Source organism: Panthera onca, chromosome D1 (assembly GCF_046562875.1).
Source record: "Panthera onca isolate mPanOnc1 chromosome D1, mPanOnc1 haplotype 2, whole genome shotgun sequence".
Lineage (NCBI taxonomy): Eukaryota > Metazoa > Chordata > Mammalia > Carnivora > Felidae > Panthera > Panthera onca.
The window spans coordinates 47,872,330-47,898,889 of record NC_138348.1 but is presented as its reverse complement, the minus strand read 5'-3'; the positions used below and the strand labels follow the sequence as shown (position 1 = coordinate 47,898,889).

Sequence of the window (26,560 nt, the reverse complement as noted above, 5' to 3'; positions counted from 1 at the left end):
GCTGATTATTTATTCTTCAAATGTCAGCCTGAAGGGGCACCTGGGTGGCTCAGTCAGTTAAGTGTCCAACTTCGGCTCAGGTCATTATCTCCTTGTTCGTGAGTTCGAGCCCCACGTCAGGCTCTGTACTGACAGCTCAGAACCTGGAGCCTCCTCAGATTCTGTGTATCCCTCTCTCTCTGCCCTTCCCCCACTCATGCTCTGTCTCTCTCTCTCTCTCCTTCAAAAATAAATAAACATTAAAAAAAATTCAGCCTAAATATCACCTCTTAACAAAATCCTATCTGTCCACTCTGTCCAAAGCATGTCCACTTATAGGTCTCCCCAATAGCAAAACATCAATCAATAAAACAGTTTGATACAAGAGAAGAAATTAATGTAACCAAAGAAAAATCAAAATGAGACTGTAATGCACAAGGGAATTTAGTGTACTATAAAGGTGTAAAGGTGAGATTTCAAATCACTGGGGAAAAGAAAGATGAGTAAACAAATGATGATGTCATGATAGTCAATATTTACTGAGATAAGAACAAAGCCGGGTACCTATCCCACTCCTGCCCAAATCAATTTCAGATGGATCAAATATTTAATATCAAAATAAACATCTAAAAATGTGGATTACCTTAGAAGTGCTAATCTAAGAAAAGGGTTTTCTAAGAAGGCTATAAAATCTAGGAGCTATAAAGGGAATAGTTGATGAATTCATCTAAGTAGCAATCTAACTTTGGTATGAAAAAAGAATGGGAAAAAAAAACCACCAAAAACTTAAATCAAAAGACTAAGTTCCAAAATAGGGAAAGTATTTTTATAACATATTTGTCAAAGACCTCTTTTCCTTAGCTTAAATGGAATTGATATAAATGAATATTTAAAAAAAACAAAACCAAAAACGGGGCGCCCGGGCGGCTTAATCAGTTGAGCGTCCAACTTCGGCTCGGGTCATGATCCTGCAGTTTGTGAGTTCGAGCCCCACATCAGGCTCTGTGCTGACAGTCGGAGCCTGGAGCCTGTTTCTGATTCTGTGTCTCCCTCTCTCTCTGCTCCTCCCTCACTTGTGCTCTCTCTCTCTTAAAAAGAAATAAACATTAAAAAATTTAAAAAAAAAAGAACAGCTCAATAGAAAATTATGCAAAGGATAGAAATAGTTTGTAGAAAAAAAGGTTCAAAAGATGATAAACATGTGGAAGGGTGCTCTACTTCACGTATAAATTTAAAAACGCAAATCTAAAGAGTAAGAAAACATTTTTTCTTCACTCATCAGGCTGGTGCAAGGCTTCTCTGCTGCTGCCAGGACTGTGGGAATCAGTACCCTCATCCACCTGTGATGGGAGGAGGTTATAAACCGATGAGGTCTTACTGCAGGTTAATGTGATAAATTCCAAAATTTTACAGGTGCATGTCCTTTCACATAGCAAAGAATTTACATATGGTTGTATGTACAAAAATGCAACCATATATAGGTACAGGAATCTTTTTGGTGGACTTTTTAGAAAAGTAAAACCCAGGGGCACCTGGGTGCCTCAATCAGTTGAGCATCTAACTCTTGATTTTGGCTCACGTCATGGTCTCACGGTTTGTAAGCTCAAGCCCTGTGTCAGGCTCTGCACTGACAGTGAGGAGCCTGCTTGGGATTCTCTCTCTCCCTCTCTCTCTCTCAAAATAAACAAACATTTTTTTAAAAAAGTAAAGCCCAAAGCGTCTATTAAAAGTAAATAAATTATATGTCATCCATATGACACAATACTTTGCTGTGATTAAAAAGAAAAAGGAGATCTGGATATGTTAATGTGCTAAGAAATTAATGTAACCAAAGAAAAATCAAAATGAGACCGTAATGCACAAGGGAATTTAGTATACTATAAAGGTGTAAAGGTGAGATTTCAAATCACTGGGGAAAAGAAAGATGAGTAAACAGATGATGATGTCATGATAGTCAATATCTACGGAGATAAGAACAAAGCCAGGTTCGCTAATGGGGGGAGATTTTTAAGACATATTAAAAGAAAAAAGCATAGTGTAGAGGAAAATGATCCCTTTTGTATAAATTATAACATTGACACATATGTGAGTAAATGCATTGTTTTTTTCTAGAAGAAACCTGGGAAACTATGCTTTTTACTTTTGAGGAGATAAAATGGGATATAAAGGGAAAGAGTGAGGGGCACATGGGTAGCTCAGTACGTTGAGCGTCTAACTCTTGATTTCAGCTCAGGTCATGATCTAATGGTTCATGGGATCGAGTCCCACGTCAGGCTCTGTGCTGACAGAGTGGAGCCTACTTAGGATTCTCTTTCTCCCTTTCTCTTTGCCCCTCCCCTGCTTGAGCTTGCTCTCTCTCACTCTCTCTCACAAATACATACATACATACATACATACATACATACATACATACATAAAGGGAAGGAGTGAGATTCTCTCTTTTCATTTTGTATCTTTCTGGAGTAAAGTTGAAGACCTTGGAAAGTTTTACTTTGGATCTATATTATTAACAGTTTTTAAAAATTTGGCACTAAATTGTTCATTATCAAATTATGGCCTCTCAGCTCTGATTGCACCTTTCAAAATATGTTCTGTGCTAAACAACAGGAGTTTTTTTTTAATTTTATGTATTTATTTTGAGAGAGAGTGCAGGGGAGGAGCAGAGAGATAGGAAGGAAGAGAGAATCTCAAGCAGACTCTGCACTGTCAGTGCAGAGCTCGATGTGGGGCTCGAACTCATGAACCCTGAGATCATGGCTTGCAGTGAAGTCAGATGCTTAACCGACTGAGCCACCCAGTCGCCCCTTAACAATGGGATTCTTCAAGCATTTCTCCTTTAAAGTGAATAAGATGCAAACTTTCTCAGTTGAAGGCAATGGAGGGACATTTCTGGAGGAAGAGGCTGGCCTTCCCTTTTCCGGGGCAGAGGGGTGGATATGAGGATGCCTGCTGAAGCTTACCCCAGCCGTGGGCCCAGAGCACCATCCGTCTGTAACTCTGCAGTCTCAGCGGACAGACAACCTTTCCACAGCCCTCTCCACAAGCACTCAAGCCCCCATATGCTCCATATGTCCTAAAGGCCTCCTGCACGTGCCAGGGCCACACATCACCCACACTACCCACACCACCCACACCACCTAGGTTGATAGCCTGCATCCCCTCCTGCAATCCAGAAGGTGGCCTACTGTTTATCCAGTGACTCCAGACCAGCTCCAGCTTGGCCAAATCACCCAACTTCTCTGCTATCAAATGGCTGACCCACATTGCTATGGACTGAATTGTGTCCCCCAAGATTTATAAATTAAACCCTAACCCCCATGGGATGATATCTGGAGGTGGGGCATTTGGAAGATAATTACATTTAGATGAGGTCATGAGGGTGGGGCTCTCATGATGGAATTATTGCCTTAGAAGAAGAAACTCTAGAGAACACTATCTCTCTCCCTTTCTCCCTCTTTTCCCTCTCTGTGAGGATGCAGCCAAAAGTCATTATCTGCAAACCAGGAAGGAAGCCCTCACTAGGAAACCTAATTGACTGGCACTTGGATCTTGGACTTCCAGCCTCCAGAATTGTGAGAAATAAATGCCTTTTGTTCAAGCTGTCGAGTCTATGGTATTCTGTTATGGCGGCCTGAGCTAATACCCTCACCTTCTCTAATGAAGCTGAATCCCTTCCAAGTTTTCCCTTTTTTAAGTACACTCCTTCAGCTCTAAGGTCCCAGATAGTTTTCTTACAGCTTATAGTTACTCTTTTATCACAGTTAATAATTCTTTATATTAAACTGCCCCCATTAAAGCTGCTGTGTATTTTCTATCTCCTGACTGGACTCAAACTCCTTCCCCAGTATTTTCTATCATTAACCTTTTTTCCTTTTTTGTTTTGTTTTGTTTTTAAGTTTCTTTATTTTGAGAGAGAGAATGCAAGCGAGGGAGGAGCAGAGAGAGAGGGGAAGAGAGAGAATCCCAAGCAAGCTCCATACTGTCAGCGCAGAGCCCAACTTGGGCCTTGAATTCATCAACCAGGAGATCACAACCTGAGCCAAAATCAGGAATCGGATGCTCAACCAACTGAGCCACCCAGGTGCCACACCTTTTTCTTTCATAACTCGTATTCTCATTTGTAATTACTTTATTCTTTTGTTTACTTTTTGCCAATGTGTTTCCTGAAAAACTGTAGGACCACATCTCTCTTCTGCATCTTTTCACTGAGCATAATAGGTGCTCAGTAAAGCCTTATTGACTGAGTGGAAAGCAGTAAAGTATAGTGACTAAGAATTCAGATTCTGGAGCCATACTCTGTAGGCTGAAATCCCGACTTAGCCTCTTGATAACTATGTGACCTTGGCCAGGGTACTTACCTGTGCCTCAGTTTCCCCATCTATAAAATGGGGTAATAATCATTCCTACCTCATAGGACTTTTGTGAGGATTTAATTAGTTAATATGCATAAAGCCCTAGGAATGATTCCAGACACACAGTATATGCCATGTAAACTATGTTATGTGAGGAAAGATCAGGGGGAATAAAGACAGTCTGAAGACTGGTGGAAAGATCATCATCTTCAAATATCTGAAGGACTGTGATGGATAAGACCCTGTTAGACAAAACCACAACAGAAGTGCAAAATTATAGGAAAGAAGGGTGGGCTCATTATCATGTGTTTGAAATGGTTTGAGCCATCCCGGAGAGACCCATTATTCCCATGCTGTCTGGGTTTCAAAACTGAAAGTCCCACCCAGGGAAACGGCTATGTCCCAGGCAAACCAGACAATTGGTCTCTATCCCCCAACAAGGCCTGCTTCCCGAAGTAGTGAGTGCGTCTCTGTGACGGTTTTGAGCAGAAGCCAAAGAACCATGGTTCAGGGATGTTAGAGAAGTCATTCCTGCATGAGGAAGGAGCTGGAAATAGAAGCACTTTGGTCCAGATGAAAAAGCAGACTTTAGCAGAAGCCCATGTTCAAACTCTGGCTCTGCCACTTACTAGCTGTGTGATCGTGGATTACTTAATTAATGTCCTGAGCTTCAACTCCTTGATCTGTAAAATAGGGACAATCATTCCCAGCTTGTAAGGCTGCTGTGTGAGTCAGACAGACCATATGCAAAGTGACTTGCACAGTGCCTCCCACAATGTGAGCATTCAAGAAAGCAAAACTTTGCTTGTGGAGTTCTGAATCTAGGACTCTCTAATCCACGGCTCCCCAAACTGTGGTTCTCAAAGTGCGGCCCCTGGACCAAGGGCATCAGTACCACCTGAGAACTCATTGGAGAAGTAAATGTTCCACCCCACCCCACCCCACCCCCACTAAATCAGAAACGGGTGGAGTCCAGAAATCTAAGTTTCAATTAACTCTCTAGGTGATGCTCGTTAACACTCAGAAGTTTAAAAAGCACTGATCCCAGGGACAGTCCTGTCTCCAAAATATGAAAATGGAAAATCTCTCCCAAACTTGAAACACTCTCCCTTTATTCCCCCACAAAATGAAGTTATTTTAAAACGAAAATAGTACTGAAATGTTGATCCTAATGTGCTTTTTTTTTTTTTTACAACTGTCTTTGTAAACAGGCCTCACAAGCAGGAGTTATCTACTGTGGGTAAATATGTCAGTATGACCTGCCCTTCATGTCATCAGCCAAAAGCACTGATAGATTGTCTAAGTTTGGTTATACTGTTTAAGCCACTACTTGATCATCATAAACTACACAGTCAAGTTGATTTTACACACTCATAGAATGAGTTAAGTGGGTAGGATAGTTGGGAAAGAATTTCTTAAGTTGTAACATACTTGTTGAGGCAGAAAGTCACACAGGGTTAAATAAAAAGAATTTGCACTCCAGAGCACATTAATTTTTTCTTTGCCCTAACAAGTCCCAGAGCACAGTGATGTGTTTATAACATACATAAAGATAGACAAAGAATCAGGTAAAAGTATTTTTAAACAGTTCTAAACTCATTTTATAAATAAAGACCGTTTAATATACAAAACCTAAGATAATTCAGTCAAAGTAATCCATCTTTTCTCGAATTTGTAATGCTTCTCGCAACTTTTAGGAATGAATGTGAAGAGCAATCTTCGCTTTTCGAGGTTCTGAAAATATCTTCAAAATATTTATTTAAACACTTAAGCAGAAAGCTTTGTCTACACAAAGCAGTAACATGCAAATTCCATGAGTACGTTTGCTTTGGGAAACAATATCCCTTGCTGTGCTTCTGAGACTTTTATAAAGCAGTTCCAAATCTATTTATGTTCTGAGCACCTTCTAGGTTCCTTACACTAGGAAAAGGGAGCATTCCAAAAGTCTTCCAACCTTCAGGAAGGGCAAAGTCAGAGGGGAGAAAAGACTACATTCAAAAACTGTATTTAAATAAACTGTGATAGACACAGGGCATATACCTTTCTTCCAGACTGAATGTAGTTCAATACCAAGCTGTTTCTGGAGACAATAGGAAGCAGAGGAGGACAGTATCTTGAAGGATGTTAATGAGGAAGGCTTCCTGGAGGAGATGGGATACATGACGGATATCAAGGAATTATCAACGGTTTTGGTTTTTGTGGGTTGTTTTTTGGTTTGGTTTGGTTTGGTTTGGTTTGGTTTTGGTTTTTGGCTTTTGGTTTCTTTTGTTTTGTTTTTGTTTTTTATTTTTAGGAATTATCAACTTTTAATGTCGTGATGTGTTTACTTGTCACTGGTCTTTAAAGTGTATTAATCCTGGGATGCCGGGGTGGCTCAGTTGGCTGAGCATCCAACTGCAGCTCAGGTCATGATCTCGTGATTTGTGAGTTCGAGCCCTGCATTGGGCTCTCTGCTGTCAGCACAGAGCCTACTTAAGATCCTCTGTCCCCCTCTCTCTCTACCCCTCGCTGCTCATGCTCTCTCTCTCTCAAAAATGAATTTTTAAAAAAACATTAAATTTTTTTCTAAAAAGTATTATTCCTGCTGTTAAGATTTTGCTCAATATCCTTTCTGCTTGAAACATTCTTCCCACATTCAGCCTATTCAAATTCTTCCCATTTTTAAGGCCACCTCAAATTCTTTCCTTCCTTCAACAAGAATCAATAATAAAATCCTTACAACAAGAAGGGGTCTTGTGCTCCTTATCTTTAGGGACGACCAGAAAGAGGGGAAGAGAAGAGTTTGAGAGTCTGTGTCCTACTTGAAGTGAGAAAACCCAAGGGATAAAGCATAGGGTCACAGTTTCCAAAGAAGAGTCACATCAGCATTGACATCCCATTACACCTCATCTTATTTCCACATGAATCCTAGGAGACAGATGCCACTCCTCATTGCTCCGCACCATTGACAGATTACTGTACGCATGCCATAGGGTTGTTCCGAGGATTAAATGAGTTTCAGCATGCAGAGTGCTGACACAGTAAACATTCAATGCCTGTTTATTACTATGACTTAATTCATATCAATCAAAAAGATTAATTAAGTTGCTCAGGCATCCCAGAGATACCACACACTTAGGGATATTTCCTATATTAATTTCTTGCCTTGGGAATTCCCAGATCAAGTACGTAATATCAAACATCAAACCTACCTGGCATACAGATCCATGGTTGCAAATTCTCACGTGAAACTCTCACACCCCTCTCCCAACCACCTCTGTCACACTACCACCACCATTTGCAACTTGTAAATCCAGATACCAGACTGTCATCTGTCTTGGTAGGATTTTTTTCTTTAGTTCCACCCTACCCACTGCCCCTTGTGCTGAGGGTGTAGTTTTTAAGGGCTTGCAGCATGGGCCCAAAGCCTCTAATTCTGTCTCTGTGAGCGTTAAAACTCAAATCCTGGAAGTAATGGAAAACAACATCCTTCTTGCATCCACCGCTATCTGGGCAGTCTTAGTATAGGCTCAAATTCCTTTACTTTTCAAAATATTTTTTTAATGTTTATTTATTTTGAGAGAGGGAGGGAAAGAGAGAATCCTAAGCAGGCTCTGCTCTGTCAGCACAGAGATGAACTGGGGGCTTCATCTCACAAACCATGAGATCATGACCTGAGCCCAAATCAAGAGTCCAACACTTAACCGACTGAGCCACCCAGGCACCCTTATAGGCTTAAATTCCTGTTATTCAGATCATTAGATCTCTCAGCTATGCATTTACAAGGACATTTACTATGTTGTTCTTGTTGGGTTTTTAATCCAGCATATCTAGGTGTTTTACGACTGGAGGATTTTCTGGTTATTCTAATTTTCCAGAACTAAGATTCCCATCACAGTTTTTCACTGACAATCAAATTAGAGCTGTTTACCTTTATGTTCTCAGCTCTTACCTAAGGGAGCATTTCATGTAGTTTTAAATTCCTAAAAATAAGCTCATGTTTTAGAGATGAATGTTTATTGAAAACCCAGAGGAAATTATGGTGTAGATTATAAAACAACTGCCCAGGGGCACCTGGGTGGCTCAGTAGGTTGTGTCCGACTTTGGCTCAGGTCATGATCTCACGGTTCGTGAGTTTGAGCCCCCCGTCAGGCTCTGTGCTGTTATCTCAGAGCCTGGAGTCTGCTTCAGATTCTGTGTCTCCCACTCTGCCCCTCCCATGCTTGCACTCTGTGTCTCTCTAGAAAATAAATAAACATTAAAAAAAAAAGCTTAAGAACTTTATAAATAATAAATACAAGAGATCTGATTTAAGATGTCAAACATTCTTTAAGATCAACTATTCTTTATCTCTTTTTAATAATTAGCATATTGTATCAGCCTATAAAATAGCTCACTCTTTGGATTGCATAAACATATGTATTTACCAACACTGCAACCAACCACAGTACCAACAACAGAAAACTAAAGACTCTTAGCTGTCTCTCTTGAGTATGTACTCAACAAAGTCCACACTGACCAAATACACTAATTGCTTTACCTTCATCTGGTGCACTCAGGCCCAACGTGGTGAATGGCATTTCGTGAAGCAACACCGCACAATCACGCCAGTTGAAATAAAATCTCTGTACTCATTCCAAAACTAGATCTATATAGTTTAAAATGCCTATATCATCCATATCTGCTATGCTTAGGGAAAAATAAGAAGCTGCCTGTAAGTACCAGAGTAAAGAGTCGCAATTTTGGTCCCAATTGTTGTCAGGTGATTTTTCTCTCTATCCAGTATTCTGATCCCAGCAGACCCTCTACCCCTCCGTGCCCGCTATATGCTAGAATGCCTCGAGCTTGGTCCGGGCCTTCTCTTGTCATTCTACATCCTCTCCCTAGATTATCTTACACAATTCCATAGTTTTAAATTTCATTTATATGTCAGCAGCTCACAGACTTCTTTCTCTAGCCCAGAAACCGTCTTTTGAGCTCCAAATCCGTATATCCAACCTGTCCGATATCTGTCCCAGACATATCTCTGATACCCAAGTAGTGATGTAGTCTTGCCCTAATGTACTCCTCTATAATCATTTCTATCTTGGAAAATGACACTTCAATCACCCAGTAATTGATGGCAGAACTCTGGAAGTTCTTCCTGACACTACTTTTTCAATGACCTGTATATATAATGCATTAGCAAGACCTAGTGATTAAGATTGATTGATTGATTGATTGATTGATTATTGTGGAGGTAGAGAGAAATGGAGATATACTATGTCCACTACCTTAAACCTATTCCTAGCTGTTTATCATGTGTTACCTGGCCAGTCACCAGGACTAGTTTCCTAAGTGGTCTGCCCACATCCTCTCAAACACTCTAATCTATTCTACACAATGTAACCAGAACAATCTTTTAAAATGACAAAACCAATTCTTTATCACAGGCACATGCTGATTGAAACATGTACACATCACTTAAAACTTCCAGTTACATTGCACCTAAGGTAAAATCCCAACTCCATAACATATCCTTTGCCAAAAGAAGTCTCAGAGACAAAAGCATTTAGAAAAAAAAAAAAAAGATTTCTTAGAAAAACACTTGCAAAAGTTTACAAGTGAGTTCAACTTTAGAAGGACTGGTTCACAAAACACGGTCCCCAAGGTTATATGGTTCATAACGGAAAAAGCAACTTTCTCACATGTTTGCCATACTCCCCCAAATTATTGCATATCATCAGACTTAGAAAAATCAGCATTACAAAAGTCAGCAATTAAATTATTTTTGTTAGGGAATCAGTAACATGCGAGAAAGGCTAAAGGTTTTATTCACTTTGGAGACTATAGATAGTATGACACTGTCCTTTTTTGGCTTACCTCAGAGCACAAAGTGTTTTGTTTTTCCTAACTGTGGTATGTGACATACATACTTTCTCATATTGGAAGCAGGGAAAGGCGCTAATTTTGCTTTATGTGGATAAATCTGGGCATGATGTGGCTACTTCTTATGTCTTTGCCCTCAACTTATGTTATGCTCCCCATATCTATGTTCCAGCCACATGGCCTTCTTTCAGGTTCACCAACTCTTCCCCCAGCACACTGTTCCCTGTCTGGTACACACTCTCTTGTAGCCTTTATGGAGCCAAATCTTACTCATCTTCCCAGTTACAACTTAAGTATCACTTCCTCCAAATCCCAATCTAAATCTATTCTCCTATTATTCAATCAGTCATAATGTCTGCATTATCAGTTAGGATGCCTTTGGTTGTCAGTAACTCAACGACAAATTCAAACATATTGCTAGGGTCTTCAAGGCCAGGGAGGTTTTGAGCATGGAGAAGAACATTCACCAATATGTGTACTTTTGTACAAAGCTCACCTTATAAACATTAATATGTAGTAAGCAGTATTTCCTGGAAATGTTGTCTTGTTTTGTCCCAAACAGTATTTACTAAGCATATGTGGCTATTGAGCGCTGGAAATATGGCTAATGCAACTGAGGAATTGAATTTTTAATTTCATTTATTTTTAATTAACATTTAAAACTGATAATTGCTTCAGTTTTTGGAAAACTTAAGCATGCTTGGAAGAACTCAGATATGTGAATCTATTTTTGCAACTGCAAATTTTAAGAAATCTATATTTTATGAAATCAATTTCCAATTGAAATTAAGCAATTAAGAATAAAGCATGTAAGTGTAAAGTACATAATGGATTTCTAAGATTTGTATAAAAATGTAAATTATCTCAGTTTTTATATTGATTACCTGTTGAAATTATATTTTGGATATATTGGGTTAAATAAAATATGTCACTAAAATCAATTTCATCTACTTGCTTTTGCTTTTTAAGTGTGGCTACTAGAAAACTGTAAATCACCTAGCTTATTTAAAATTACATGACTAATTACAGAGTTAGCATTATGTTAGGACAGCACAGCCCTTAATGTTGAAATAGTTTACTCAACTAACCAAAACAAATTTAACAAAGTTTCCACATAAAAAGGCTTACAAAGTTTCCACTTAAAGTTTTTGAGGGAGTTAGGAGGAAATACAAATGTCGAGTTGGTGCTTTTAAAAGGTAAGTGTATAACATGCTGATGCTGGATTGGAATTTAGGGCTTTTATGGGGAGTGGATGGAGTATTAGGTAAACCGGGAGGCCACTGCAGTAATCCAGGCATCAAAATGATGATATTGGTTCCCGGCTAGAATGGAGGCGGTGAGATGAAGAGAAGATACACCTGAGAGGCATTTAGGAGGTAAAACTGACGTGGTTTAAAAACTTAGATTCTTATCTGATTGAATGAAAACATTGATTACAGACTATTAATCATATTCTACACTGAAAACAGTAATTAAAACGTATTTAATCGAAGTCTATAATGTAATCAAAACAGATTACAGGTTTAATCACATTCTTCAACAACTTTATTAAAATCACAAATCCAGCAGATTCTCATATGCTTCCAAGAACCGAAAACACGCGCGCGCGCGCGCGCACACACACACACACACACACACACACACACACAACACACGCGCACACATAAAATACAGAACTGTCATAATGATTACAGAATTCACTGGAACATTTACATTTAAACTGATCACAAAGGTAGCACAGGTATGACTTGCACCTAATATCTGCTAAAGGAGGAGCCCCTGACAGGGCTGAGGAATGCATGATTGAATTATTCACGGCAATCTACAGAAGAAAAGATCGGCCAACTCCAACAGAAGAAAAGATCGGGGCACAGAGGCGGAGTCCGGCTCGGACACTATTGCCAGAATTGGCCGGAGGTCCCACGTCAGTCAGTGGCCAGGCCCCGAACTCGAGCCTCATTCGTCGTCCGCCCACCACGGGGCGGGACGGCTACGCCTTCGGCGCTTTTATTCACGCCGCGCCAGTGCGGGTCTGATTCGGAAGCCGCAAACCCACCGAGGAGCTGGCACGCTAACGAAAACCTCGGCGCCGTCATTTCAGAGTCAAGGAAACATCGTCAAGGAAACATCAGAGACACAGGCTGAGCCTGCCTTCCGACAGGCCCTCCCGCGAGGAATGCTTCCGGGGCAGGGGGCGGGGCTGCCGGAAGTGGCCGGACGCCGTCTGCTGTTCGTTGTTTAAGCGGCTGACGGGAAGGAGAAGCCGAAGCCCCGGCGGCGCCGCGGGGCGGCAGTCACGACCTGATCCCGGGCGGCCGCTAGCCTCTGGACGAGCCAGAAGCCAGGAGTACCGGCTGCGGAGCGGAGGGGCGAGACGCCCGCTCGCCTTCTGATCTCATCATGTCGCGGGGCTCCATCGAGATTCCCCTCCGGGACACTGACGAGGTAAGTGTCGCGTATGGGGGAGGGTGGGGGCCGTGAACTTGGACGATCTCTTCCTCTCCCCTTCTCTCGACTTCGTCTCCTAAGCGAGAGCACCTTCTCCCCCAGGAGCCCAGGTCGAAATCCCCCGCCGAAATCCCAGTCACCTCCTTCCCCAGCTCCTGCACCTTCCCAGGCTGGGAACATCACGTCCCCGCAGCCTCGGAGCCACCCCGAGGAGTACTTGAAAGTTCCTTTCCTACCTGTTCGTCTGTTACAGTACTCTGCTCTCTTCCTAATTCACGGGCGCAGGATATGAGAGTGCCGATAAATTGTAAGGCACCTCAGATAAAAGAGGTGGGCGCTGATGTCACCGTGGTCTCTCTGCTGCTCAAACTATCTTTCCCAGAGAGTACATAGGAGTCGCCCTTTATCCCTTAGAAACTCGCGTCTGTCATGGTGCACTGTGTCCTCCACACACGGCTCCATCAGCGAAATAGAGACCCAGAGATATAGCCTCCACTGTGCACAGATAGAATTTAACCCTCTCTCCCTTCCCACGCCTCATCATGGGTAGTCTGGGGCTTGTCTGAGTAAAGCTCTCAGCAGTGATGTTTATATCCAATATATATATTATATATTATATATATATATATATAATATATATATATCTCATACTTGTACTTTTGTTGGGTTGAGATAAGATACTGAGATATAATTCACTTAGCGTCAAATCCACTGGTTTTCAGTAGTATTTGCAAAGTTGTGTAACCATAACCACTATCTAATTCCAGAACATTCACCTACTGTTAATTTTTGTGCCCACTTTCAGGAGTGTCGGTGACGCGCAAATGCTGTCTCCCTGATTAATGTGTACAGGGGCATTCAACTTTGCATTGCCTCTGGATTATGCCTCTCAAGTTGTCAGACCTATAGCCTCAGAGTGTCTGGGGTGCTTTTCTGCACTCTACCTGCATTATGTGTTAAGCAGGGTTTGGTTTTGTTATTTTTGAGCAAGCAAAGCTTTTGGAACATTTTATAGTTCTAGTGATTTGAAGACAACTAGCGATATTTGTTGGCTTCTCTGTGCTTTTATCTTAATATTACCATATGACCTATTTGACATGTGTGCCTTAAACATTTCTTAACATGTATTTGCTCATCCCTATTGAAAGTGAACACAAACCCTCTGTGTATCCATATTGATGTATATTCTGAAAAGCAGCAAAGAAGAAATGTGAATTTAAGGAAGAAATAAAAGTTAAAACCTACATTTTGTGTTTTAGGTCATTGAACTTGACTTCGATCAGTTACCGGAGGGAGACGAAGTTATCAGTATTCTGAAACAGGAACACACACAACTGCACATATGGATTGCTTTGGCGGTCAGTGTTCATGTAACAAATATTTTTTATATGTTGACTGGGAAAAACCTATGATTTCTATTTCCAGATACAGTCATAGCCAGCTTGGGAGCATGATAAGTAAATTGTACCATGTGTATGGAAGTTAATTGTATTACCATTTATAGAACAAGAAGACCAGTTTCCCAAGTGATGTGCTAGTCCACTGGTAAATTAGTATGGGTTGGTAAAGGCAAAATTCATTTACATTAAACAGTATTCCGTGCTGAGTATTTGATTATTTATTAATTACTCAGTGAAGACTGGCTTATGGTTTGTAGATAATCTGAGAAAAAACAAGATACCACCATGTAAACATTACTTAGTGTTGTTGTCCGTAACAATAAAACATTTCCCATAAAATACTCTAGAAAGTGATTACATTCCAGGCTCGCTCATAAAAGCTCTTTGGGGTGAGGTTTATCTCAGTCTTGTTTTTTGTCCTCTTTGATCCCTTCCACAACATAAACCCTCCTGGAGATTCTCAGGAGAATCACTTCAGAGAGCCTAAAATTCTAACATCCTTCACTCTCCCCAGAACTGACTGCCTAATGTTTCCTTTTTGTGAGAACATCCTAGTAGATTATTCTGGTAATATAATACAACATATACTGCAATCATTTTTGCAAAGCAAGTGTGCCACAGGTCACTTTCATGTAAAGATACATAGGAGGTACCTTATATTATCTTGAAAGGTAGAAGTAGATCTAAAATTGAACTTATATCCAGTGCTCAAACTTAACTGTAAAGAATTTCTTAGATATAGATTTACAGAGAAATACTTGTAGTGACAATAGTGCCTTTCTGAAGTGTTGTTTTCCTAGTCTGTGGAGAACAAGCCATTGATGCTTGTCACATAGTTTTTAAAGCCAGAGGGAATTTAGATTTTCTGTAGTGTAATGCCTTCTTTAACAGCACTTACAGAAAAAATGGAATATTGAAGTATTAGCATGGTACCTGCGGTAAAATTGATGAAACATTGTGGGCTGTAGTATGTTACAAAGAAAAGAGTGTAGGCTTTGGGATCAGAGAGACCTTTGTTCAAATTCCTACTTGGCTGCTAACTAGCTGTGTGACCTTAGACAAATGATCTACCTTCTGAGCCTGTGTTCTCATCTACAATGTGATGTTAGTATTCACTTTAAGAGTGATTGTAGTAGATTAGATTGTAGTAGATTGTGTAGATTAAAGATAAGTATGTAAATCTCCTGGTGCAGTCTGTGGCTCATAGTAGTTAATAAATGATGAATATTCTTTTTAGTATTAATAAATGAAACAAGTGCCCAAAGAAGTTATTCAGCAGGCCCAAAGTCATGGATAATTTCGATAGATCTAGAACCAGAGCCTAAGTTTTCTGTTTAGAATTCTGTATCCCTATCCCTCTCCTTATTGCTTTTTCTCTTGGGCTCTGATTTAGTTTGAAATCAACTATTGCTAGCTAAGTAGTAATTTGGAAACATTGATAGTGATTATCACTTTTTTAACAGCTTTATTAAGGCATAATTCACCTATAATAAACTGCACATATTTGACATGTACCATTTGAGATGTTTTACCATATTTCACCCCTGTGAAATCACCACCACAATCAAGATTAATATATCCATCACTCCCTAAAACCTTCTTCCAGACTCTTTCCCACCCCCCCATGGTGCTTAGCCTACACCTGATCTGCTTTTGTTGCTAAAGATTGCATATTCTAGAGTTTTATACAAGTGGAATCATTTCAATATGTACTCTTTTTGGTCTGTCTTCTCTCAGCGTAATCATCTTGAGATTTATCCACATTGTAGTATGTATGAGTAGTTCTTTACTTTTTTCTACTGAGCAGCAGCTATTATACCACAAGCAGATTACCACTGCTTGTTTATCCATTCACCTGTTGATCAACAATCGAGTTGTTTCCAGTTTTTGGCTATTACAGACAGAGCTGCTGTAAATGTTTGTATGCATCTTTTTGTATGGACATATGCTTTAATAATCCTAATCTGATTCTTTACCTTTTAGCTGGAATATTACAAGCAAGGAAAAACAGAAGAGTTTGTAAAGTTGTTGGAAGCAGCACGTATAGATGGCAATTTGGACTATAGAGACCATGAGAAAGACCAGATGACCTGCTTGGATACATTGGCAGCCTATTATGTACAACAGGCTCGGAAGGAAAAGAATAAGGATAATAAGAAAGATCTTATTACACAGGCAACCCTGTTGTATACCATGGCCGATAAAATTATTATGTATGATCAGGTAAAATAAGATTTCTTTGAATTTATGAAAGGGAAAAAAAATACCACATGAAATAAAATGTGTGTGATAGGGGCGCCTGGGTGGCTCGGTCAGTTAGGCGTCCGACTTCGGCTCAGGTCATGATCTCACGGTCTGTGAGTTCGAGCCCTGCGTCAGGCTCTGTGCTGACTGCTCGGAGCCTGGAGCCTGTTTCGGATTCTGTGTCTCCCTCTCTGCCCCTCCCCTGCTCACGCTCTGTCTCTCTCTGTCTCAAAAATAAATAAACGTTAAAAAAAATAGGGGCGCCTGGGTGGCGCAGTCGGTTAAGCGTCCGACTTCAGCCAGGTCACGATCTCGCGGTCCGTGAGTTCGAGCCCCGCGTCAGGCTCTGGGCTGATGGCTCGGAGCCTGGAGCCTGTTTCCGATTCTGTGTCTCCCTCTCTCTCTGCCCCTCCCCCGTTCATGCTCTGTCTCTCTCTGTCCCAAAAATAAATAAAAAACGTTGAAAAAAAAAAAAATTTAAAAAAAATAAATAAAAAATAAAATAAAATAAAATGTGTGTGATAGGCAACAGATTTTTTTTTTAAAAGAATTTTTCTTAAAATAATGTGGTTGATAATAAATAGTCAAAAGAAGGAATTCCTTGTTAAAATGGAAATTTCTTTGGTTATTGTACTGTTGAAGTAATGTGGGCAAATTTAGCATACATAAAACTTATCCACATATTGAGTCAATAATTCTTTCATCTCCAGGTGAATTTCAGGCATATTTTAAGGAGTCTAACTTTTCTTTTTGTCATTGTTCCTGGCACAGACGACTTGCATTTCTGGATAATTTCTTGATTTGTAATTAAGAATTACCTATTGGTAGTTCAAACACATTATAGTCAATAGAAGAATTTGTGTGATATTCCACCTCCTTCCTATATAGTTTTCATTTTATTGTTGTATATTCATGGTAAATTATGGTTAGTCTTTGGTAAAGTCAAGTCTAAGATGATGTATTACTTTTTCAGAACCACTTGTTAGGAAGAGCCTGCTTCTGCCTACTGGAAGGTGACAAAATGGATCAGGCTGATGCACAGTTTCATTTTGTACTCAACCAGTCTCCAAATAATATTCCAGCCCTTCTTGGTAAGTCATTTTTGGCAGCCATTTTAGGAAACTGTTTTTCATCATATGCCTGGAATATATTTCTTTGGCCTAGACAGCAGCATAGAAGAGCTTTACCTTATAAAAATGATCTGCAGGGCACCTAGGTGGCTCAGTCGGTTAAGCATCTGACTACGGCTCAGGTCATGACCTCACGGTTAGTGGGTTACTGAGTTTGAGTCCCGCATCCAGTAAGCTCAAGCCCCACTTCCGGTGAACACGAGCCCTGCTTCGGGTTAAAAAAAAAAAAAAAAGCAGTCCCCACGTTGGCAAGCCCCACTTCTCTCTCTCTCTCTCTGTCTCTCTGTCTCCCTCTGTCTCCCTCTGTCTCCCTCTCTCCCTCCCTCCCTCCCCCCCTCCTCCCTCCCTCCCTCTCCCCCTCTCCCCCTCTCCCCCCCATACCTTGTTCATTTGTGCCCTCCTTGTCACGTAAATAAATAAATACATAAATAAATAAGATCTACAGTGATCTATGATCATTGTTTCTTTTTAAGCTACATAAATAGAAGCTATACCAGTTAAGAATAATCTGTAATCCACTTCTAAAGAGTCAATAAGCAATTTCTGTTTGGACAACGGTCAGCTCTTTTACTTATTGTTGTATAATATTTAATATGACTTTTATTTATAAGCATACATTAATATATTCTTATGGAAAACGGGTTTTGATATGAAATCATTTTTACCGTATTCAAGTATTTCTTATTCAGAGATGTATTTGATATAGGTGAGTTCATGTAGAGTGTATGAGACTTGTGTTTTTTAAACAACTCATGTTTATCTTTAAAAATCATTTAGGGAAAGCTTGCATTTCATTCAACAAGAAGGATTACAGAGGAGCTCTTGCTTACTATAAGAAAGCATTGCGTACTAACCCAGGATGTCCAGGTAAGAGAAAAACTTTAAGTCTAAGCTGTGTATGATCCAAGTGAAAATATTGAGGATTTGACAGTTGCCTATGAAGTTAGTTGTGAAAAGATGATATAGGGTTGTTGAAAGAATTGAAATTTTTTAAAGATGTTATGTTTGATCCGAAAGCTGAATAGCAGATCATCTTATAATCTTTTTGTTCTTATACTATTTTTCTATTGAAAATCACTCTAGTGATTTAGCAAATCTTATTGAGTATCAACTATGTGCCAGGCATTGTTCTAGACCCAAGGAATGCAGCAATGAACCAAAGAGACAAAAATCTTTGCCCCCATGGAATCCATTTTCCAGTGGAGAAGATAAAATGAGTAAAATATAAACTATGCAAGATAGTGGTAAAAGGAAAGTAAAGCAGAAAAGGTATATGAGAAGAACTGGGGGTTTGCTTAGAAAAAATCAGGAAAATATGTCAGTGAAACAGTAACATTTGAGTAAAAACCTTAAAATAATAAGCATGTAGATTAAATGGGAGAAGATTATTCCCAGAGAGGGGGAATAGGAGGTACAAAGGCTCTGAGGAAAGAGTGGGCCTAGCAGGTTTCAAGAACAGTGAGGAAGCTAGTGTGTCTGGAATCAAGAGGGAAAATGAGGAGGAAAAGTAGTAAGAACTGAGTCAAAGATATAACCAAGGACCAGTCATGTAAGGCATAATAGATTAGTATAAGGACTTTAGCTTTTACTCTGACAGACATAGGAAGCCATTGGAGGGCTTTGGGCAAAGGAGTAAGTAACATGATCTGACTCATATTGAAAGGATCATTTTGAGCTTCTGGGCTGAGACTAGAGTGGGGCAGGGGGGCAAAGATAGAAGTAGGGAGACCAGGCAGAAAGCTGTTGCGGTCATGTGGGTCAGAGATGATTGTGGCTTGCACTAGGGTGGCAGTAGTGGAGGTATAAGTGATCAGATTCTATGTATACTTTGAAGGACGAACTGACAGAGTAGATGTGATATATGAGCAACTGACAGAGTAGGTGTGATGTATGGGCCAAAGGAGGGATCAAAGGTAACTCCTTTGCATAAGCGACTGTAAGAGTAGAGTTACATTTTAGTATATCTGGAAAATAGTTCAAGAAGAATTATTTTTCAACATGAAAATTTTAAAATACCTTTTAGGTGTACAACTGGAGAGGTCAGGAGGGCTGTAGTTCAGGAAAGAGGTCTGAGCTGAAGTAATTAATTTGGAAGTCATCAACATATAGATGGTGTATAAAGCCATGAAACTATGAGGTCGCCAGGGGAGTGAGTGTAGGTAGAAAAGAGGCCCAAAGATGGAGTTCTAGGGCATTCTGGCATTGTAGAGGTTAGGGAAATGAGGAAGATGCAGCCAAGGAGCCTGAGAAGGAGCAGCCAGATGTAGGAGGAAAAGAGAGTAAGTGCAATGTCCTTGAAATCCAATGTAAAATGTTTCCAGGACAAGACATCAGACAGTATCACATTCTATTGTTAGGTCAAGTAAAGTAGGGACCGAGAATCAATCATTGAATTCAGCAGCATACTAAGCATTAGTGACCTTGATAAAAGCAGTTTTACTGGAATGGTGGGGGTGAGATCCTTGTTGGAATGCATTTAAGAAGATAATGGAAAAGGAAAGTTATTAGAGGCAGCACCCACCTGTAGATAGATATGTCAAGGAGTTTTGTTCTCAGGGGAAGAATAGGAGTGGGTTGACAAATGGAAAGGAAAATGGAATCAAGAGAAGATCTTTTTAAGATGGGAGAATGTATATGGATGAGAATGATCTGATACAGAAAATTTGATAATGCAGGAAAAAGAGGAGAGGGTTGCTGAAGCAATGTCCTTAAATAAATGAGAAGGGGTGAGATCTCATGACCAACCAGTGGAGAGGCTGACCCTTCATGGGAACATGGTAGAGTTTTGGCATGGCCTTAAAATTGGGGAGCATGTATAAGCATAGCTCTGAAGAGAATGACAGTATGTGCATGTAGTCAGGCACGATATTGAAGACCTTACTGAAGCTTTTTGCTCTCTGTTTAAAAATTTCTCTTCAAAAATTAAGACACTGAAGGTAGAGTGTAACCAGGAGTGTTGGAAGACAAGAGAAGTACCAGTATTGTAGGTGTTCTGTTTATGATGAGAAAGGAGAGCAGTATGGTATACTATCCACTGAAAGCAAGTTTGTGGTCTACCAAAAGATTTTGTAGTGTAAATATACTGAGGTTAATTTCAAGATTTTGAGACTCAATGTTTAAGTATTTTGTTTAATTTGAACCCTAAAAATGTCCTAGTTTCACAGACTGAATGACTGTTTTTTTTAGCGGAAGTTCGTTTAGGAATGGGCCATTGCTTTGTGAAACTTAACAAACTGGAAAAAGCTCGTCTGGCATTCAGCAGAGCCCTGGAACTCAACTCCAAATGTGTGGGAGCATTGGTTGGACTGGCTGTACTAGAACTCAACAATAAAGAGGTATGTGAGTGAAAAAAAATTTCCTGACTGATTTGTCAGACTTACTGTTACTTATCTAAAATTCTTGAGGCCAAAGTGTTTTAGAGGTCAAGACTGCAGGTAATAGGTTATTGGGATGCCTGGGTGGTTCAGTTGGTTAAGCATCTGATGCTTGGTTTTGGCTCAAGTCATGATCTCACAGTTTGTGAGTTCAAGCTCTGCATTATTAGGCTTTGTGCTGACGGTGTGGAGCCTGCTTGGGATTCTCTGTCTCCTCTTTCTGTTCTTCCATCCCCCCTTTCTCTCTCAAATTAAGTAAATAAGCATTTAATAAGATTTCATGTAATAGAACTATAATATGATGCCTGGACTGCATAATATATAATACCCAGGTATTAGGACACCACCCCAAATGCAAACATGTATTTCTGTGTCAGAGTGAGTGACTGTTCACACTAATAGGGTAACCTCACAATTCAGGTAAAGTTTTGCCACCAAGTGAGCTTACTCCAAGATTACAAAATAGCTTGTGTTTTAAGAAGTTTTTGGATTTCAGAATTTCAGGTGAGGAGTTGGTAGGTTGTATATCAGTTTGGCATGCTTTCAATTGCAAGTAACAAAAAGCATACTACAGTGACTTAAACATGAGGGGTTTTATCATCCACTAAACCAGCTATCTAAGGTCTTGGATTTGGCACCTCAGTATCATTAAACCCAAAGTTTTACATCTTTCTGTCCTTAGTATGTGGATTTTTCTTCTCATGTCTGTCACCTCATAGTTGCAAGATAGCTGCTGCATCTCCAGGCATCTCATCATTTCATCAGCCTGATATGGAGGGAGGAAAGGGAAAGGATAAACGGCTTTCTGTTAGAGCAGTTCTGTCTCCATCATGCTTCCCCTTGTGTATAATTGTCTAGACAGGATTATCAGGGTTTCTCAGCACTATTGACATATGGGGCTAGATAGTTTTTTGTCGTGGGAAATTATCCTACCCGTTGGTAGGCTGATCAGCAGAATCCCTGGCTTCTGCCCACTACATGCCAGCACATCCGTCCTGTTGTGATAATGAAAAAAATGACATTACCCCCGGTTTAGAAGTGCCTGGGCCAATCCCCAGAGAAGGGAAATAGATTATCTTAACTGTTTTGGATTAGTCATCATTCATCCCCTGAGGTTTGCAAAGAGGAAAAGGGAACTTTCCTTCCTGAAATTAAAAAATCTCCACAGGCTGTAAAGTCTGGCCTCTGTTAACAGGGTAAGAAGGGTGTACAAGCTGTTGGGTAATCCACAAACATCTGCCACACCAAGAAGATAGCTAAAATCTATAAAACTAGAAGGGGGCTTTTTGTGAGGGAGGTTCTAACAATTTAACTCAGTATTTGAAATTTTTTTTTATCCCTGCTGAATGTTAACTAAATAAGAGCTATGTTTGGTGTCTGAACTTAGATTTATGTAACCTATTTTTCAGACTATAAAGAAAATTTTCAAAAAATGCTGATTAAACGAACCATGAGGTCCTGACCTGAGGCAGAGTCAGATACTTAACAACTGAGCCAGCCAGGCGCCCTGATCCCTCTGGTTTAAATGAAGGAATCCACCTCCAAAACACCTCGTCCTCAGCTTGCTCTCTTAAATTCCAGAGATGCTAGGAGTGCCTGGGTGGCTCAGTCAGTTGAGCGTCTGACTTTGGCTCAGGTCATGATCTCAAGGTCCTTGAGTTCGAGCACTGCGTTGGGCTCTGTGCTGACAGCTCAGAGCCTGGAGCCTGCTTCAGATTCTGTGTCTCCCTCTTTATCTGCCTCTCCCCAACTCATGCTCTATCTCTCTCTCTGTCAAAAATAAATAAACATTAAAAAAATTTAAATTTCGGGGCGCCTGGGTGGCGCAGTCAGTTGGGCGTCCGACTTCGGCTCAGGTCACGATCTCGCGGTCCGTGAGTTCGAGCCCCGCGTCAGGCTCTGGGCTGGTGGCTCGGAGCCTGGAGCCTGCTTCCGATTCTGTGTCTCCCTCTTTCTCTGCCCCTCCCCCGTTCATGCTCTGTCTCTCTCTGTCTCAAAAATGAAAACGTTAAAAAAAAAAAAAAGTAAAAAAAAAAAAATTTAAATTTCAAAAAAAAATGCTGATTAAATAATGGCCCTGTTGTCATCATTTTTCTTTTAGGCTGATTCCATCAAAAATGGTGTCCAGCTTCTTTCCAGAGCCTATACTATTGATCCTAGCAACCCCATGGTATTGAACCATTTGGCAAATCACTTTTTCTTCAAAAAGGTAAGAGAACTCAATTTATTAAAGTTGTTTGCTTTTAAATCCTGATTTGTTTTTCTGTTCTGCAGTTGATACTCTACTTTTTAACTTGGAAAAAAAAAATTAAAAATCTCAGGAGGTTTTTTCAAATTAGAGTTTGTATTAGTTAATTGGGGGTGGGTATGTTTGTTCATTCATTCACTCATTTTATATTTATTGACCCTTTATACTATACCTAACACTGTGATAGGGATGTGGAGACCAATAAGATAGAGTTTCTGTACTCAGGAGTTCAGTTTCATAGAAAATGCAGACATGTAAACAAATGTAAATATAGAAATAAAGGTCTCTACCCTGCTGTGGTAGAAAAACGAAAGAGGAAGTGATCAAGTGGTTAAGGAGGTTTTCACCAAGAAGGAGAAGCCCTTGAACTAGGTTTTTAGGAGGAAATCTTTAGGTAGTTGAAAAGGGAAAGGTACAGATGTATGAAATATTCTCAGTAGTTTAGTAAAAGCATGGCATATGGTGGGCTCATGATAGACAATGCATTGGATCCAGATGGTGGGACACTGGTGTGATATAAGGTGTTTGGACATACTTCTCTAGGCAGCCAATGAGTCATTGAAGTTTTTGTTTGTTTTTGCATATTGATCAAGATGTATTTTTTAAAGTTGCCACTAATTCTGTAGAAGCAATGGTATTTTAGATTTTTTTGAATGTTAAAATTCGGTATTTCATTGGCAAAGTTATTATACAGTAAGTATGAAAGTTTTATCTGCCATATGGAAACCAGGTACTAAACTGTACTAAGAACTTTAAATAGCAAGTTAGGTAAAAGTTCACTAAACTGTATTAATCCTTATTAATAATAGATACTATATCACCGTGATTATTGCCACTAATATGCAAGTACTGTTATCTTTTTAAAATGTTTATTTATTTTGAGAGAGAGAATGAATCCCAAGTAGTGTCTACCCTGTCAGCACAGAGCCCAATATGGGGCTCAGTGTTATGAACTGTGAGATAATGACCTGAGCCAAAATCAAGAATTAGACACTTAGCCAACTGAGCCATGCAGGTACCCCCCAAGTACTATTAAATATGCATTCTGTGGGAGTACCTGGCTGGCTCAGTCAGAAGAACGTGTGACTCTTGATCTCAGGGTTGTGACTGTGAGCCCCACGTGGGGTGTATAGATTACTTAAATAAGATTTTTCAAAAAATGCATTCCATGAATTTGTATAATAGTCACAACATTCCTATGAGATAGTTAATATTATCCCCATTTTGTGGATGAATAATTGAGGCAGAGGTTATAGCCTAAGGTCATACAGCTATTAACCATAATGCTGTACTTCCTCTGGCTATGGAAAGCATACTTGCTGTTCATAATGAATTAATTATTTAAGCTTTATGCTGTAACTTTTATAGTATGAAAAGGCAATTATTTAGGGAGAAGATGGAAATGTATCTTATAAGTACTTAAAGTGTTACTGTTTCAGATAAAACAGTTACAGTAACTTTGGTTTTTACTGAAAAAAACAAAGGACTGATAATTCTAAATATTTGAATATATATTTAATAGTCATTGCTCACAGCTGTTAGGACAGCATTCTTGAACCAAATGAAAAGTATTCTATTTTAAATTTGGGGGACACCTGGGTGGTTCATTCGGTTAAGTGTCTGACTTCAGCTCAAGTCATGATCTAGCAGTTCGTGAGTTCAAGCTCCCTCTGTCGGGCTCTGTGCTGACAGCTCAGCCTGGAGCCTGCTTTGGATTCTGTGTCTCCCTCTCTCTCTCTGCCCTCCCCCGCTCGCACTCTGTCTCTCTCTGTCTCTCAAAAATGAATAAACGTTAAAAGAAATTTTTTTAAAAAGAAAGTTAAGTAACACCACTTGCCAAAATTCACTCATCTAGCAAATAGTACAGTTGAGATGTAGTATTTCAATTCTCTGCCCACTACACTGCATTGCCTCCCCTGTAGAGGAATCATTTAACCAGATGGGGGAAAGGTATTATTAATTAATATCCCAGACACTCAGTAATTAACTAGTAAAGTAGGTTTAGAAATGGGAGGAGCCATGATGACTCCTGGAGCAATTACCACAGACCTCCAGAAAGAACTGAGAACTGAGCTTGGTTGTTTGATTGGAAAGAGAAGTAGCTAGAATGCAGAGTGGATTAAGGACAAAAATTGGGGCGTGAGGGGAAATCAAAGAGATGTGAATGAGGACTTTAAGATGGAATGTAATCTTCAATACTTTTTATGTTGAATTTCAAAGTAGAATCATTTTATTCCTTAAGAGATATGTCATGAGTCAAGGAGTAACAAAAATAGAAAAATTAAAGTATATTCCAAACCCAACATTTGACCTTTACCCTCATCCCAGGGACCAATACATAAATTTAGCTAAAAGGCTGTGCAAAATAATTCAGAGTGTAGAGTTTGAATTATTTAGTTCAAATTCAGGTATCACCACTATATAGTTATGTTGCTTTGGGCAGATAATTTCCCTAAACTTTAATTTCCTTACTTGTAAAACAGTAATAACTACCTACTTTATAGGATTTGAGGAGTGGCATTTAGAATTAAATGTAATGTGCATATTAAATACTTAATCTAATGGGAAAGAGTTACTGTTAAAACTACAATTACATTATTATTCCTAATATTAAAAAAAACAAAGTTGAAACTGTCCATTGACCAAACAGAGGCTCTCCAGACCAGATTTATAGCCAAATGGGTAAAACATATCCTTATTAAAACCAGAAAGTTGTTTCCTATCCCTGATGTATAAACTCTGACTTTGAGATTCTCAGGAGATTAGCTCGGTAATCCAAATTAAGTCATGACCCATGGGAAAGTCATGACCCATGTATTCAAATAGAGCTGAATTCACATCTGGTCACTTAAGCTTGCTACCCTCATGTGTTAGAACATTTCTTTGGTGTCGGGAAAAAAAAATTGTATTCAGATTCTAGCTTTTCCACCTTAGACAATACACTTTATTTCTTTAAGCCTCCATTTCCCCATCAATAAAATGATAATAATGACAGTCTTTGCAAGATTTTTGACTGAGCCTAGAACTAATGTAAATATCATACCTACCACAGTGCTTGGTATATAATAGTTCTCAATAAATTGTAATTGTTCCCTTTACTAGTAATAAGGGACTTAACCTCTCTTAGGGTTTCTCATCACAAAAATACAGCGGATACCTCAAAGGATTGTTGCAGGATTAAATGAAGTAAGAGATATCATGGGCAGATACTAAGTTCTGGGTAAATAATGTTAGTTCCCATCTTCCCTGAAGTTATCAGCAAGGGGAATGAGAAAAATGATTTGTAATTCTACGTATTGTGCTGTTATTGTTCATTCAGTGAACACATTTTAAAAATGAAATTTGAGGAAGCCTTATGATTGAGACTGTTTGAGTTGTTTGAATTTACTCATTTGGTTTCTGGATCTCCTTGTTTAGGATTATAGTAAAGTCCAGCACTTGGCTCTCCATGCATTCCATAATACAGAAGTGGAGGCTATGCAAGCAGAAAGTTGCTATCAGCTGGCTAGATCATTCCACGTTCAGGTAAGGTCATTT

General features: G+C 39.6%; 1 protein-coding gene and 1 long non-coding RNA gene across 3 annotated transcripts in view; both read left to right on the top strand.

The window, feature by feature from the left end:
- Nucleotides 1-5,973, top strand: part of LOC132661449 (uncharacterized) — a 203,706-nt gene extending 197,733 nt beyond the window's left edge. For both annotated transcript variants that reach the window (XR_009602223.3, XR_009602222.3), the window contains 2 exons: nt 3,876-4,060; nt 5,543-5,973. This is a non-coding gene — a long non-coding RNA (uncharacterized LOC132661449). The remainder of the gene's footprint in view (nt 1-3,875; nt 4,061-5,542) is intronic.
- Nucleotides 5,974-12,231: 6,258 nt separating this feature from the next.
- Nucleotides 12,232-26,560, top strand: part of CTR9 (CTR9 component of Paf1/RNA polymerase II complex) — a 29,653-nt gene continuing 15,324 nt past the window's right edge. Inside the window, exons 1-8 of the mRNA XM_078433216.2 lie at nt 12,232-12,624; nt 13,887-13,985; nt 16,011-16,250; nt 17,245-17,362; nt 18,179-18,268; nt 20,588-20,736; nt 22,877-22,984; nt 26,441-26,548. Of these exons, the coding sequence (XP_078289342.1) occupies nt 12,580-12,624; nt 13,887-13,985; nt 16,011-16,250; nt 17,245-17,362; nt 18,179-18,268; nt 20,588-20,736; nt 22,877-22,984; nt 26,441-26,548 (957 nt within the window). The 5' untranslated portion in view covers nt 12,232-12,579. The remainder of the gene's footprint in view (nt 12,625-13,886; nt 13,986-16,010; nt 16,251-17,244; nt 17,363-18,178; nt 18,269-20,587; nt 20,737-22,876; nt 22,985-26,440; nt 26,549-26,560) is intronic.